Below are 14,722 nucleotides of genomic sequence, written 5' to 3' on the forward strand. Positions count from 1 at the left end.
CGCTAATACAGATTCTTGTTCATTGTTAAATAGTAATAAATGAGCAGATAGACGTTTATCAATCTTCAATAGTATCAGACAAGGCACCTTTCAATTGGTTTATCGATATATTATCGATTAATAATAACATGAAAAAAATATATTTCTTTAAGTCATCAAGAAACTTCACAGAAAAAGAGATAATGTCCAATTTTCATCTAGAAAACAGTCTTTTCATGATTAGATTGTTTTGAGTAATTATTTTCGTATAAAATAAAATATGTAAGACGTAAAAAAAAAAAAAAAAATCAAGATATAAATTTATATTTTTTGAATTTCTTCTCATACGCGTGAAATATTTAATTTAGAAGAGTGATCTATATAAATTAGAAATCAGTCATGTTTCATTTTTTAATATATACAAAACAAAGTAAAAAAGTGTTTATAACACTATATTATAAATAAGATAAATAATAATGATCATTGAATATGCTAATAAAAACAATATGAGATAATGATAAAGTACTATTCAGTCTATAAAACTTATAAAGTATTATTATGATACACACACTTTTCTAAACGGATTACTTTATAAACAAGACTTACTTTCTCTTTACCAAATATTCAGAACCAGGAATGTATTATCGGAATAGGCAATCCTTTTATCAAATGGACAAATATACTTTGAATTTATCATATTTTACCAAGTTGCATAGTTTTATAAAAACTGATACACAAATAGTGAATATTTAAAAAGAGCACCTGTCGATCGTATTTGCTCATGTATATTAAAAAAAAAAAAAGGACAAAAAAAAAGAAAATCCCAAAAAAGAAAAGAAATTTGGCAAAGGACTAGATAGACATTCATGTTCTTTCATTTAGCACAAAAGTATTATTCAATTTAGTCTATTGCCCACATAATATATACTACATACACTGCTATTATTCAATTACTGAAAGAATAATGCAGTCACCTTACATATAATTTAATTGAATCATCTTTGTAAGATTTTTTATGATTTATACTATCATCTTTTACTTTGTTTGGTAATTCAAAATAATTTATTCAAATAAACTACCACCAATTATCGCCTCCAGTTGACTAGAAGTAAGATTATTCAATTTCTCAGCTTGTCCTTCTTCAAAAATATTAGAAGATTGATTGACCATCTTTCTTTTTACTGTTTTTGAAAAATTATATGTACACAGTGCGATTGTATCTTCTAATAATTCTTCGTCCTCTTCCCTTTGGGATTCTTCGCTTTCTTCGCTGTTTAGATGAACCTGTAAATTATATTTATATGTATAGAAAACTTTTTGGTAGAAAATCCACATAGCACAAGACATTTTCACGCCAAGGTTCATGTATGTAAATGAAGATTTTAGAATTGTGATTCACCATTATGAAATATCTGATGAAAAAAGTACTCACCTTTATATTTTCTGCAATTTATAAATAATGTAATAATTTATATAAAGGACATATTTTCTATTCATCAATATCCATTAACAGTGAATCAATTTTTTACTTACTACAATTTACTCATTTATCAATTAAGAACCCAAAGAACAGTAACTGAAATAAATACACACTCACTTGTACGTACAAAATTAAACAAAACATTTTCACTTCTTAATAGATTTCATTACTGCCAATATTAAGGTGAGGATGCTGGGAACAGTGTAAAGAACTTAAAAAAAAATAAAAAATAAAATAATAATAATAATGATGATAATAATAATTATTAGCATTTTTTAAAGTATCCTGTCTAAAAATTATATTCTCAAACATATTAATATTTTTTCATGATTATACAGAAGTAATAATTATCTTTAACACAAAAGATATATAAAAAAAAATTCCAAATAATGGATTACAGTAAAATATTGTTTCATATATAATATATATATATATATAATATACATAATAAATTTTTTTCGTTGTGCAAGATTTTAATGATCATTACCATATGAGGCATAAATCTCATGAACTTTACTTTGATGCAAAATAAAACAAGTTCCAGGCATTGATATATTTAAAATTAAAATTAAAATATATAATATAAAAATGAAAGTCTGAAGTCATGACTACGCAAATAAAAGCATTTATTAAAATACATAAAGGAATCTATTTAGATAGAGTACGTACTACAAAACATTCCATTATGTTTTTTATTATGCAATTTAATGCAAATGCCTGTCTTCATGCTCAACCACCACCAAAGTATTACATTATTAGCTCATTTTAATCATATTCAACATAAAATAAAGGAATCACTACTGTTTTACAAATCTAATATATTTCCCAATAGATGTGAAATATATGAGCTAATTTTTTTTGTTGTACCAACAATTATAATAAGCCACTATAGTATCATCTTACCTCTACAATTGAAACTCGTGGCGATGGTTCTCGTTGTAACTTTGTTTCCATTTCTATAGGGCTGCTAGATCTAGATAAATATTCTTTATCAATATCGGCCTCGTTATCAGAAGAATCTTTTTCGTCTTCTGCTGATGATCTTTGTATCTCCATATTTTCATGTAGGGTGCAAACAAAGCCACTTTTTTCTCCATACTCAAATAAATTCCCGTCTAAATGAACTGATATAAAGAAATATATTTTTAAAAATGTAAATTCTAATATTTATGTATATATAATCACGAACAAATGCACAACAATGTTACCTTGACAAAAAGCAACACTACAAAACGAACAGTGTGCAGATGTTCTTCGATTGCACTCTACACAGTGATGCCATGGACAACTAAATTTACTTTCTGCATTGTCGATATTTATACAAGTATTATGATATTTTTTATTACATGTCTTATGATCACATACAATAGTTTCGCTATCATGCATTATCTCTTCTCCACAACTCCAACAAAAATGTTTCCTTGATCTAAAATTAATACAAGTATGAATAATACACACAATATATTATACTTAAGTTATAAGCAAATATTTATTAAACGATTACAAAAAAAAAAAAATATGAATTTACCTTCTCTGCCTTCTTACTTTTTCTACTTTATCAGATTTTTTAGATGGTACTGAAACTGGAGTTACTTGTGGTTTTTGTACTTTTAAACCTATAAATCCACTACAATTTGATGCGCCGCATAAACATGGCTTACGTGTTTCTCCATCGCAAGCTAAGTTATAATTAAAAGTTAACTCTTCTCCTGGCTCTATATCACGCAAAGCAAATAAACCAATACGCGTATCTCCGTTTACTGTCCATTTTTGTGTTTCACAATTTGGTGAACAAGAATGATCTAAGTATAAAAGAAAACAGAAAAATTATATATTTATATTTTAATTACATCTTTAGTACTCTTATCAAAAAGAGAAACTTACTCATGAATCGGCTAAGATTGCCCTTTGGTTCTGCATCGATCATTCTATTATTATCTATTGTTAAAAAGTAGAAATTTTCGTTCTTCAACTCTTTTTTTCTACTTAATCTCTGTTTGTATTCTGCTTCATCTATAACTTCGCCAACATATTCGATTATAAATTGTCCAGATTTAATAGCTTCCAAACTTCTAAGACCCCACCCGCGGCCAATTGTATGAAATGGTTCCATTGCTGGATATTGTCTGCGTACAAAATCTTGATTATTACATTTGGTACCAGCTGGGCATACCACTGGACTACACTCTATCAATAAAATACGATTTAAACAATCTGTTCCAGGTGCACAAGCATCATCCAGTTCTGCATCACAATCGCATGCTACAATACTTTCAACTTCAACAGGTTTCACATTACCCACAGGTTTATTAACCTAAACAAATGTTTAACTGATCAGAAAATAGCCATTTAACACAACTGTATAGAATTATTTGTTATAAAAATATGGACAAACTTTTAATTTAACATATGGTGGAGGTTTTAATCCTTTAGTTTCATGATCCTTAGCAGCAGCTCTTTCAGCTTTTAAACGTTGATGAATTTCACTAGCTTCTTCTAAAGCTTTTTTATAAGTATCATTCCTCATATTTTTTTTACCTACTGAAGGCTTTATATTTGCATCTCCATCTTGATATAAGAAAGCACGTCCTCTGAAAACGTAATGTAAAAATTATATATCCTCCTCTATTTTTTTCTTTTTAAATACATGTATACAAGAAATGTATGCACGTATGCATTTATAATAATCTATATTTACCTGTGGACCCAATAGTAATTATTAGAACCTAAAAACATGACACAAAATTTGCCAGGACTGTGTGGTATAGCTTCTACGTTTTCAGGTATTTCATGTGGATAACATATACGAGAGGGCCACCAACGGTAATTACCGAGCTTGACCCATACTACTTCTCCATACAGAGGAAGTCTTCCGGTTTCACAATCTTCACATATAAACGCACCATCCGGTGCATTTATACCTGTTTTAACGAAACGAAAATTTCAGAATAAGTTGTCAATAAATATTCTTTCATATTTTTATTTCAATAAAAAAAATAAAAAAAAAAAAGAAGAAGTATTACCAAGACATTCCAGATGAAACGAAGTCGGACATGTATCACAACAAATAAGACTTCCGCCACGAGTACAAAGGAAACACCATGCTGCATTCAATGGAGGATGGGGAGCTTTGTAATGCTTAGGACAAACAATTTGACTTCCTGTTAATATTACTGATCCAGCAGGTAAACACGATATGGAGGTATGATAGGATGACGGACATCGAACACATCGTGCTATTTTTTCATTCGGTGCACGAGAATGACTATCTTGTGGATTATCAGAACTACATGTATGACATATATGATATGGGCAAGTCAAACGACCTCCTTGCCAACGAGACTGAAAAATAATATAAAATTGTTAATTTTTATAACAAAAATATAATTATAATATAGAACTATTTATTCATACTTGAGGCCAAGACTTTAAACAAGATGAATGATAATGCTTGCCACATGCTAAAACCGAACATCTTATTCTGTCTCCTTCCCTTTCATTACATATAAAACATGCTGGAGCTACACCAGATAAACAATCAATACATTTAAAACTTTCATCTTCTTGTTCCTCTGCCTTATCTAAAGAAAAATAATCAGTATCACAATTTAATTAAATAAATATAATAATAAACTTTATATGGATAAGTATGTACCACTATTTTCTTCATCATCTGTATTATTTCTTTTTATTTCTCTCAAATCATCAAATAATTTATCACTATACATACTTTCATCTATAGAATGTTCTGGACTAGATTCTCCAGGTTTGACACATGATAAATGAAAGTACGAATAACAGGGTCCCCTACATCTTGTTAATTTTCCTGTTTTTTCACATATTTGGCAAACCTTTTCTTGTTTCATGCCTTTAAAAAGATTGTATGGTCTGGTTTTTTTTGTTTCTACTGTATATGTTTCTTCTTTCTCAATTTTAGATCTTGACTTTTTTGTATCCTTTGTGACACTCTCTGCATCTGTTGATGTGTCTTCTTCAGATTCTGGTGTATTCTCCTTTGATTGATTACCTTCAGATTTAACATATAAACGATATTTTCTGCGAAAAGAAGAGTTCATATCATTCCAAGTTTTTCTTAAATATTTTTTTATTTCTTCCTCTGACAAATCTGGATGTTCATCTTCTAACATATCTCTGTTTCTTTCGTAATAAACTTCAAAAACACCATCAATGTGTTCATCACTTTTAAATTCATTTTTTTGTATTGTAGAAGAATCACTATTAGATTCATTAGATTTGGTGGACATACGAGAAGGACTTTCAAAATTTAATCTCAAATTTGCTTTTCCATTTTCATTATGTCGCAAGTACCTTAATTTTGGTGATTCTAACTTATATTGCAATTTCTCTGAAACATCCGTCTAAAAATATAAATGCAAAATTTTTAGTGTTATGTATATTTGTATAGATGTAATTATATTAATGTATGTATTATATAATATTTGATCGTATTTTTTTTATTTATTTATTTAACTTACATTTTCCTGTTTAGTACGTTTAGCATCTGGAGCATTTGAATCACCTGCATATTTTCTCTTACTCGCCTTATCCTTTTCATAAAAATCAAGTGTCTTTTGAATTTTTTGTTTTGAACTTTTAACAATTGGTTTAAATATTTCAGCCCTTTCTTGATCAGTCATTGGTTGTATTTCTGTAGCCTCTTCAACTGCTGTCTCCCATTTTGACTTTAATCCTGGCTTAATAACAAATGCTGCAGCATATTTAGCATCCTTCCTCTTAATTTCTGCAGTCAATGATTCCGATAGCTTTTGAAAGTCATCAAGGTTTGTGAAATGGATCATAGAATTTGATGAGACCCAGCTATGACGTCCTTTATCTCCAAAATATTGAACGTGTATCATTAGCAATTGTGATCTGCCAGTAGCTGGTTAAAAAAGTCATTTAAACATGCTTTTTAGATTGAATAGATCTATTCATTCTATAAATAAATGTTACGTATTATTATTTAAAACTTGTAACACATTGAAAACAATGTTTACCTTTATATTTATAAAAAATTAATGAAGTTGGATCTAGCGTTACGACGCATGGCCAAAACGGAAAATTTCCGACGCGCGCCCATGCTAATTGTCCTAAACTCCAGTTACATTGTGATGTAGTATTGTCAAATTTTGGTGATGATATCTCCTCCATAGAATTTGAAGAGCTGAATGAATCACTCGCTTCGTCCGTATCATTTACTATGTTACTTTCATCTACATTTTCATTACTATTCTCATTAGAGTTCTGCGATTTACGTGTCTTTGGCATTTTATAATTCTATAAAGTAAGATATATAAAATAAAAGAATCAAATATTTTTTTTATTTAAAGATTGTAGAAGTATTGTACAAATTGAAATTTATCCAAAAGAATGAAATTCCTATACCTTAGGAAATTCAGCAATGTCATCTCTAGGAGATTTAGGTTTTATTGTTCTGCCATAACGACTTTTGCCTGAAAAATACGCATTATCGTTTAGATCAGATTTTTCTCCAGCATTATCCACACAATCTCCAGTATCAGGAAAACTTTCTATTTTCTCGCGTATGCTTTGCCCTGCATCGTTCGCTGTTTCGGCCACCTTGTTATTCCGTGGGAGACTGGGAGAGCTCATAGCTTAATTGTTAAATTATCATTTTAAGCTATATAACTCGATTCTGCGGTAAAACGATGGTACTTTGTAAATTTCTTCAACTGTCAGTAACGGTTAAAACATTAAAAATACTTTTTAAAGAGCTTAGAAATCGAAAACAATTTTCTATTACCGCTGAAAATAGTCGCAATGGCCGATTTTCAAGGATTACCTTATTTTTCACGATTCGCTTAGGATTCTTCATTCGGTGTAAAAATATCAATATGTATTACACAAGGAGATTCAAGAGGTCCAAAAGAAGGATCTGTGTATAACGTTTATTGTTAATATTAGGAAAATACAAATTACCCTTACGGGACTAATGGAACAGAACGCGTTTCCCGCGATTTCGGTTGATCCACATAGACATATTTGTTCATTTAATCGACGCTATGCTATTCGTAAGATGATCTTTCATGAAAATGTCATGATGGTAAAAGTCCGATGTTTCTATTGGACGGTTTTAATGCAACAAACACAATGATTGATCTAGATTGGTCGTTGTTTTTTTACATCTTGGAAGTTATTAAGTTTACTTTCATAATACTTCATACAATCTAAAGTTTAATTTTGTTGGTTAGCTTTTGTAATTTGAGACAAAAATTTATACTTTTATTAATCGAATTAAATATAGCTTTTTAAGATTTTTAATATATCGTGTGTATAATATATACATTTGTATATATATTTATATAATGTATATGTAATTGGAATAAATAAATAAAATTTAGTTTCGCTAAAGTAAATATATATGCATAATGGTATTTAATATTTTATTACAATTACGAATAAAAAAAGAAACATATGTTAGACTAATCCGTTATATTAATCCGTGTCAATGTAACTTATTATGGTGCAGGTTATAAAATAGTATATTACAATTATCATTAATTGCTGCAAAATTGCGCTATAGTATGAGTTTCAGAATTGAAACTTTTTATTTCTCGTAGTCCACATACTTGTGCAGTACTTTTTAATTCTTTGGTAAAACTTTCCAAATCTTCTTTACGCAATTCACTTAAGTATTTACGTAATTCGATTAGTATATGTCCTTTTTTTTTCAACAATGGTATTATATTTGGTAATTGTTTGGTCATATTATGTGCTATCCAAATTGTATCAAATTTCTCTTTGTACTCTGCTTTATTCTTTAATAAGTCCAATGTTGACAGTGGATGAAATAAAATCTGGAAGTAACATCATTTGAGATGTTTACTTTTGTATTCAGAATAGTTATCCTTTTATACCTTTGTACTAGGAATAGATATCCAAGGAACACTTTGTTTTTCATATTTATCATATTTTGTCCATGATTCATATTCTATTTCAGAGCTTGGCATTTCTGTTATTATTATACCATTTAAGATAGATGGATCTCTATGTGCGGCAACGAGTTCTTCACAAAAAGGTTCCTTTGTTCTAATTTCATGAATAACACGCATTACTTCTCTTTCTGCTATATCAGTTGCTCTGAGCTTTCTACGTAACGAAAATTTGTATTATGTTAAAGGAAATCGATTAGAAATAGATTTTATTATATCTTACACATTTTCTTTCTCTTCATTTAAAGCCCATGTAAAAAAAGGTCCATTAGTTATATCTCCCAAATAAGCATAATGTAAAAATCCATCTCCAAGAGGAATTATATTATTTAAAAGTGTTGGATTACTTCTAGCAGGTTCACCTTCTATCCAAGTGAATGCTATTCCATTATTTCTCCAAAATCTGATTCACAGATAAAGCAAAACATAATTGTATATCTATTCTTTGATTTGCATCATAATATTTATTGAATGTATTTTGCATTAAAAAATATTGTTCTGGTCAGACATACCTATATTCATGTATAGTTAAATTCGAATGACCTCTTGGTTTCAATATCATGTGATAATCCCAATCAAAAACTCCATCTCTGTAGTCATATCGTGTTTTCAATGATTTTCTAATTCTTCTGTCCCAATAATCCACAATTGGAACCCCTTCGCGCGTAGCACGTTCCCAAAATCTTGTATCAGATAGATTTAATATAAGAGCATGTTTTATAATATAAATGTGTGTTATCACAGTATCTATGCTCAAGTAGTAAAGGACTCACTTAAATATCCATTCTAACTGATCTCTGTCCTTATGTTTAAGTTTTTCCAGATTTAGCCAAGGACAATCAATGGTTTGCGTTACAGTATCTGCCAATAATTTAGAATGTTTTGCCAAATATTTAGCCGTAGCAGGTCTTAAAAGTGTATTTCCCATGATTTCCAAGTAATATCGAGTTGCTTCTTGGAGTCCTTGGGTATATTCATTCCTTCACATAATATTTTCATAATTGCTATTATGACAAACTTCTAAGATTGGACATATACATACCTAAATCTTTATCCAAACAAGTGCTTAATAAAAGTATTGATCTAGCAACTTGTTCCATTGTTGGTTCGATTATATGATAAATAATAGAACAATCAGAGTGTTTATAAGAGGACGCTAATGTCTTTATAATATGTCTTGCATCAGAAGCACCTATGATCAATACCTCAAGAGATTTAGATGTTTCTTCCTTTTCCTCAATCTCACATCGTAAGTCTAATGGAGCACTATATCCCCACCACATTTTATTTTATTTTTCTGCGTTTTTCACTACTTTCTCAACACACACGTTGTCCTAAAATGCAGTATAAATGTATGGTAATAAGGATTATTACTGTTATGGATACGAGCCAAAATTGACAATGTTTAGTTGCCATAGAAATACATATGAAATTTTTTTGAGTTCGCGCGCGCTTCTGCATGCGCGCGCGCACAATGAGTACAAGTGCGCGCGCGCATCTATTTTCACATCTCCAGTTTGAAACCACTTCTTTTTTTTTTTTTTGTATAACAGAAAGTTTACTTATTTAACACTTACATAGAGTATATTTTTCCTGTTATATACTTGTCTATATTAGCGTGAATTCATTGGAGTGAGAATATAAAATATAAACGAAACTTTTTAGCAAGTAGAGGATTAAGAAGTACTGTATTAAAATAAAAACATCAGAGATTTTTATAATAAAATTATAAACATATTAGCGACGATTATGTCACTTAGACTTATAAAACCATTTATTTTACTTCTATAATGTAGATTCTGTGACACAGATAAAAATAACTCCCTTTCGAACCTTATGTGTACATAGGTTCCTTAAAGTGCTTTTCTCCTAATTTGATCAGCATAATAGCTCATTTATCCCTCTTCTTTTGAGCACGCTTATTTCCACAACGTTGTAAAATATCCGTGATAGGTCCTTTGTGTTGAAAAATAGCAATGAGTTGCGTGCGTGCTTCGTTCATTCCTTCGCTGATCAAACTACTACGTTGCATATTTCCTTTAATGAGTTCATTTACACGTTCGAGTCCATCATCTTGTCTACTTTTAATAGTTTGTTGAGACTCAAGTATTGTCAGTGTTGTTTTTAATTTTTCATGCACCTAAATAAGATGATACGAATTTAAGAAACAGAACGAGATGTTTTTTATTTAATCGTACTATATTGAATTCGTCAAAATAAAGCATATATTTACCTGTTTCTCAAGCTCAGCAATATCTTCCATTTGCGCCGTGAGGTGATAAACTTTCCATCCGTTTAATTTTTGCAGAACATGTTTTTGCTGTGCCAATTCTGCCACTGACGGTCTCCTTTCTTCACGAGGTCGTACGTCACTAGGTCTTCTGTAGTGGTGAAGTCTACCACCCCATCTATTTTTCCAAGAGGAGCCTTTAATATAAAAGATGAATTAATAATAATAATAATAATAATAATAATAATAATAATAATAAAAAAAAAAACAGTTATTAAAAACAGTTAGTAGACTATTCGGTAATTTATTAGTGTATTTACAAACCTAATAAGCTCGGTGTAGGCCGAGTTCGTATAGTAGGTACAGGTGTTGGATGTGTAGGAGATTTCATATCTCGTTGTACATTAGAAATATGTCTTTTGTCAACTGATTTTTCTTTCGGCTCTTCCTTTATTTCTTTTTTTATTTTTTCTTCTGTAATAAATTGCATTTCTTCTTCTGTACATCTTGGCTCGGTTAATTCAACGCCTGTTAGTTGTTGTTTACGAGGTTTTTTCCTTGGTGACATCTCTATTGTTGGATTAATTGTTATCCTCGATTGTTCTGGTTCTTCGTCAAGACCAGGAGATGAAGTAGCTGAAACGGTAGTTGATCCTGAACTTTGACAACCACCACCATCTTGATCTCTTGGAGAACCAGGTGGACTGGACGTTGATGGTACAGATGGTAACGAAGCGAGTACAGGTACTAAATTCTTAGCTGCACCTGAAAATTAGAAAGTTATTTAGATAAACAAAATATATAGAAGGTATAACGTAATTAGATATAAAATTTATTACAAATACAAATAGAATAAAATACAATAACTTATAGAAATACCCTTAATAGGAGAAGTGTCATGATCTCTTTTCCTAAGTATGCTTGGTCTTGGAGATGCATTAGGTTTACTGTGTGGTTCATCATATCCTGGCTCAACAAGTAATCTTACAGGCTGTACCGAAGCTTGCCGATATTGAGAATATGTGCCTGTATGCGGTAAAAAAAAATATTTTATGATTATTTCATCGTTACAACGCATAATTGTAGACTGTTACTTAATAATAGTTGTGAGATAAGTCGTTACACTCACCGCTTGTTTCAAAAGAATAATAGGTAGTGGTATGAGGTGGATGCAGATATTGACCTTGAACCGACTGAGGAGGATTAGTAGTTGAATTGTTTGTAGTATTAGTTGCAGAAACACGAAGTCCTGATTGTTGAACAGGTGGTTTTATCTGTACCGTTTGTCCAATATTTTGTGCTTGTGTAGCTTTTACCGGCGTTGGTGCAGTTCTTGCTGGAGCCAAAGGTAATGGATGCAAAGACATTCCAGTTATTCTTGTAACTGTAGTCGTAGTTTGTGGTATTCTCGTGACATTGGATGTATTCGCTGTTGTTGTTATTACTCGCGATACTGTATTAAGATTCGATAAAGGAGTGACTGTTTGAACAACACGTGCTGTTCCCTGCTGTTGCTGTACCTATCAAAATATTCAATTTTCATTTTATTTTATGTTACAGTAATAAAATTTTTGCGCAATTTTACCTGTTGCTGTGGAATTACGATACGACTGACAGTACCAGCTGATGGACCAGCTGCTGTATTAATAGATAATTGTCGACTCAGCGTTGGTTGGACACTGACAGAAGCTGTCCCACCTATTCTGCTTGTTGTTCCTACTACCGGTGTTGACACAGCTATACGGTTTACCGTACCTGTTGTACTAAGAGGTCTGCTTGCCTGATTGGGCTAAAATAATAAATATAGAAAATATAATCATTGTTATATGATCAGATATTATTTCGTGAAGTGTTACTTGATAAATTTACTTGAATAGCTTGTGTCGATGATCTTCCAGCTTGTGAAGGTTGCGAAATATTTGCTACCTGAGCAGCTGGAGGTCTGTTTTGTGCAACTGGAAGTCGTGTAATATTGTTACTTGTTTGTAGAATAGGTGCTATCAATCTGGACGGAGTACCAGGAACTCCAGTAACCATAGTGGCCTGTACAGATCTTCCTTGATTGGTTTGAGTAATTAATCGGGGCTGTTGTCCACTGTATACGGCAGATGGAGGTCTCGTAGACACTCTACTAACTGGAGGTGTTGGGTGTCTTTGTGGCTGTGCATATACAACTGAAGTTGTTTTAGGTTGCCATTGAGGATTCGATACTGTTGTGTTTATCCTGAGAAATAAATATATCAAGTTTTGGTAACTATCAATAATCAGCGTGTTAGTATACAATCTAAAAGAACATATACCCTGCTCTTGTAGTTGGTACTGTTTGACCAGCATTAGCTCTAACAATGGGAGTAGCAACTGTTGATCTTGGAGCGGAAATATTTGCAACTGCTGCTGGTCCTCTAGGTACATGATACGTAGCTGGCATATTAGTAATTTGCTGACTTTGTTGGGGTAATTGTTGAGCTTGTTGATTTTGACGCTCTACGGTACTCAACATACCTGGCGATATAATTCTTACTGTAGAACCTACAGAACAGAGCTATAAAGTAAAAAAAAATTTCTGTTAAAATTTCTATTTATATAAACATTTGCTTAAATCAATTTATAGATATAGATAAGAAAGAAAAATTTACCGTTGTTGTGATTTTATTTGTTTCTGCATTTGATGTTGTACCAGATGGAATTACAGGCTTCATCAAAGATAATTTCGGATTAATATCCAACGATACTGATTTACCAACGAGGCCAGTAGGAGTCCCAACTGTTCCAACAATAGTTTGCGTAGGCTGAATACTTTGTATATTACTTTGAACCACACTTTGTACATTCTGTATGTTTTGTATATTTTGCATTGTAGTTAAGTTTTGCGCTATAGTTTGCACAGTAGTCTCAGGCAAACGTTTATCACCGCCACCATCCGTAGAACTTAGACTTGTATTCATAGCTGCTTTGCTAAGAGAGTACACGTTAATAATAAATTACATTTTTTATAAAAGTAAAGAAATGAAATACAATGAAAATATCGTTAGAGGAGATATATGTACTTCGTATTACTGTTCCTATAGATTACTTTATGTCAAGAATTATGAAGAAAATCAAGAGAATGTTAGAGGTTACAATGTTTTTCAACAATTTAATAACTAACGTGAAAATGGCAATTGATACGATTATGACCGATTTGTATTCCTTTAAAATGTAAAATTTTAAAATATTGTACGAAGAAAAACATTTGCATTTTTCATTTCTTAATCTGACAGCAGCTAGTATTCCACACGAAGAATTTAAGAAAAGGGTGTATACCTGTGTATAAATATAAGGTAATAAGATCATTACAGAGATATTTAAACGTGCATACACTGCATTTTGTAAATAAATCACTTTCATTGACGTTCCGTGAAAAAAAACATTTTACAAATGGTAAAGGACTCGCGCATTTGCTACAAAAGTTTGTAGCGCCTAATGTAAGCACATCGCAGTGTAGGTAAACTGTAACTGGAAATATATAAATGTCCTATATCTATCGCAGATTCTATATAGGGGAATTGAAGTCATGGATGTTTTTATTTTCTTTTTTTTTTCTTTAGTATATCATTGAATTATGATGTTGTAGAACTTATATCATTAATAATATTCTTACTTGCTATTAATTTATATAAAAATGCTAAAAATTTTCTTTCTTTGAGTTAGAAACTATCTCATTAGACCTTCAAAAGAGGAAGTAGTCATATCATTAGTTTCAATTTAACGAAAACTGAGAGGTTAAATAATGAACTGATTTTGAAATATTTATAATAAATTAAGCATGAAATTATTTATATTACATAAATTGTGGTTACGATTAATACGAATTAGTTTTATTTTGTAAAAATTCAGATTAAGTTAACGTGTGAACGATGCGTAAGTATACACCGGAAATGGTAGACCAGATAAAAACCGGCATTGCGCGCGAAATTATGAACGTGGCGGTAATTTCGATACGAGCGTATCATCGCTCTCTTCTGCATCATCTTTTTATTCGATTTAAAAATGATATAAAATATAAACATTTCACGCAAA

The 14,722-nt window shown here is 30.9% G+C and overlaps 3 protein-coding genes across 5 annotated transcripts; all 3 read right to left on the minus strand.

Moving 5' to 3' along the window:
• Positions 1–659: 659 nt before the first annotated feature.
• On the minus strand, positions 660–7,489 carry LOC122627556 (histone-lysine N-methyltransferase NSD2). Of its 3 annotated transcripts, XM_043808739.1 has the most exons (14): positions 7,284–7,489; positions 6,866–7,136; positions 6,478–6,757; positions 5,956–6,362; positions 5,115–5,838; positions 4,874–5,040; positions 4,483–4,801; positions 4,158–4,380; positions 3,855–4,050; positions 3,344–3,773; positions 2,988–3,261; positions 2,668–2,885; positions 2,363–2,583; positions 660–1,263 (listed from the first exon to the last, which is right to left on the minus strand). In XM_043808739.1, the coding sequence occupies exons 2-14, from the start codon at positions 7,091–7,093 to the stop codon at positions 1,042–1,044; spliced, it is 3,909 nt and encodes a 1,302-aa protein (XP_043664674.1). In that variant the 5' UTR covers positions 7,094–7,136; positions 7,284–7,489; the 3' UTR covers positions 660–1,041. The 3 variants fall into 3 exon arrangements, with proteins under 3 accessions (XP_043664674.1, XP_043664675.1, XP_043664676.1); XM_043808740.1 differs by lacking the exon at positions 7,284–7,489 and having other exon boundaries at positions 6,866–7,258; XM_043808741.1 differs by lacking the exons at positions 6,866–7,136; positions 7,284–7,489 and having other exon boundaries at positions 5,956–6,416; positions 6,478–6,618.
• Positions 7,490–7,861: 372 nt separating this feature from the next.
• Positions 7,862–10,401, minus strand: LOC122627688 (dynein axonemal assembly factor 3). The gene is made up of 7 exons (XM_043809015.1): positions 10,267–10,401; positions 9,476–9,767; positions 9,207–9,396; positions 8,946–9,116; positions 8,657–8,836; positions 8,359–8,590; positions 7,862–8,298 (listed from the first exon to the last, which is right to left on the minus strand). Exons 2-7 carry the CDS (start codon positions 9,714–9,716, stop codon positions 7,999–8,001), a joined length of 1,314 nt encoding a protein of 437 aa, XP_043664950.1. The 5' UTR covers positions 9,717–9,767; positions 10,267–10,401; the 3' UTR covers positions 7,862–7,998.
• On the minus strand, positions 10,103–14,152 carry LOC122627686 (histone deacetylase complex subunit SAP130). The gene is made up of 10 exons (XM_043809014.1): positions 13,967–14,152; positions 13,300–13,618; positions 12,964–13,205; positions 12,533–12,887; positions 12,249–12,452; positions 11,793–12,183; positions 11,543–11,689; positions 10,988–11,428; positions 10,667–10,860; positions 10,103–10,573 (listed from the first exon to the last, which is right to left on the minus strand). Exons 2-10 carry the CDS (start codon positions 13,606–13,608, stop codon positions 10,325–10,327), a joined length of 2,532 nt encoding a protein of 843 aa, XP_043664949.1. The 5' UTR covers positions 13,609–13,618; positions 13,967–14,152; the 3' UTR covers positions 10,103–10,324.
• Between the last annotated feature and the right edge of the window lie 570 nt (positions 14,153–14,722).

Source organism: Vespula pensylvanica, chromosome 3 (genome assembly GCF_014466175.1).
Source record: "Vespula pensylvanica isolate Volc-1 chromosome 3, ASM1446617v1, whole genome shotgun sequence".
Taxonomy (NCBI): domain Eukaryota; kingdom Metazoa; phylum Arthropoda; class Insecta; order Hymenoptera; family Vespidae; genus Vespula; species Vespula pensylvanica.

Coding starts and splice junctions, on each gene's coding strand:
- LOC122627688 (XM_043809015.1), bottom strand. CDS start 9,716: ATGTGGTGGGGATATAGTGCTCCATTAGACTTACGATGTGAGATTGAG. Junction 8,591..8,656: donor AATGAAGAGAAAGAAAATGT/GTAAGATATAAT, acceptor TTCGTTACGTAG/AAAGCTCAGAGCAACTGATA. Junction 8,299..8,358: donor TATCTATTCCTAGTACAAAG/GTATAAAAGGAT, acceptor TGTTACTTCCAG/ATTTTATTTCATCCACTGTC.
- LOC122627686 (XM_043809014.1), bottom strand. CDS start 13,608: ATGAATACAAGTCTAAGTTCTACGGATGGTGGCGGTGATAAACGTTTG. Junction 12,453..12,532: donor CATCGACACAAGCTATTCAA/GTAAATTTATCA, acceptor TTATTATTTTAG/CCCAATCAGGCAAGCAGACC. Junction 11,429..11,542: donor TGACACTTCTCCTATTAAGG/GTATTTCTATAA, acceptor TCTAATTTTCAG/GTGCAGCTAAGAATTTAGTA.
- LOC122627556 (XM_043808739.1), bottom strand. CDS start 7,093: ATGAGCTCTCCCAGTCTCCCACGGAATAACAAGGTGGCCGAAACAGCG. Junction 5,041..5,114: donor AGATGATGAAGAAAATAGTG/GTACATACTTAT, acceptor ATTTTTCTTTAG/ATAAGGCAGAGGAACAAGAA. Junction 4,381..4,482: donor GTTTCATCTGGAATGTCTTG/GTAATACTTCTT, acceptor TCGTTAAAACAG/GTATAAATGCACCGGATGGT.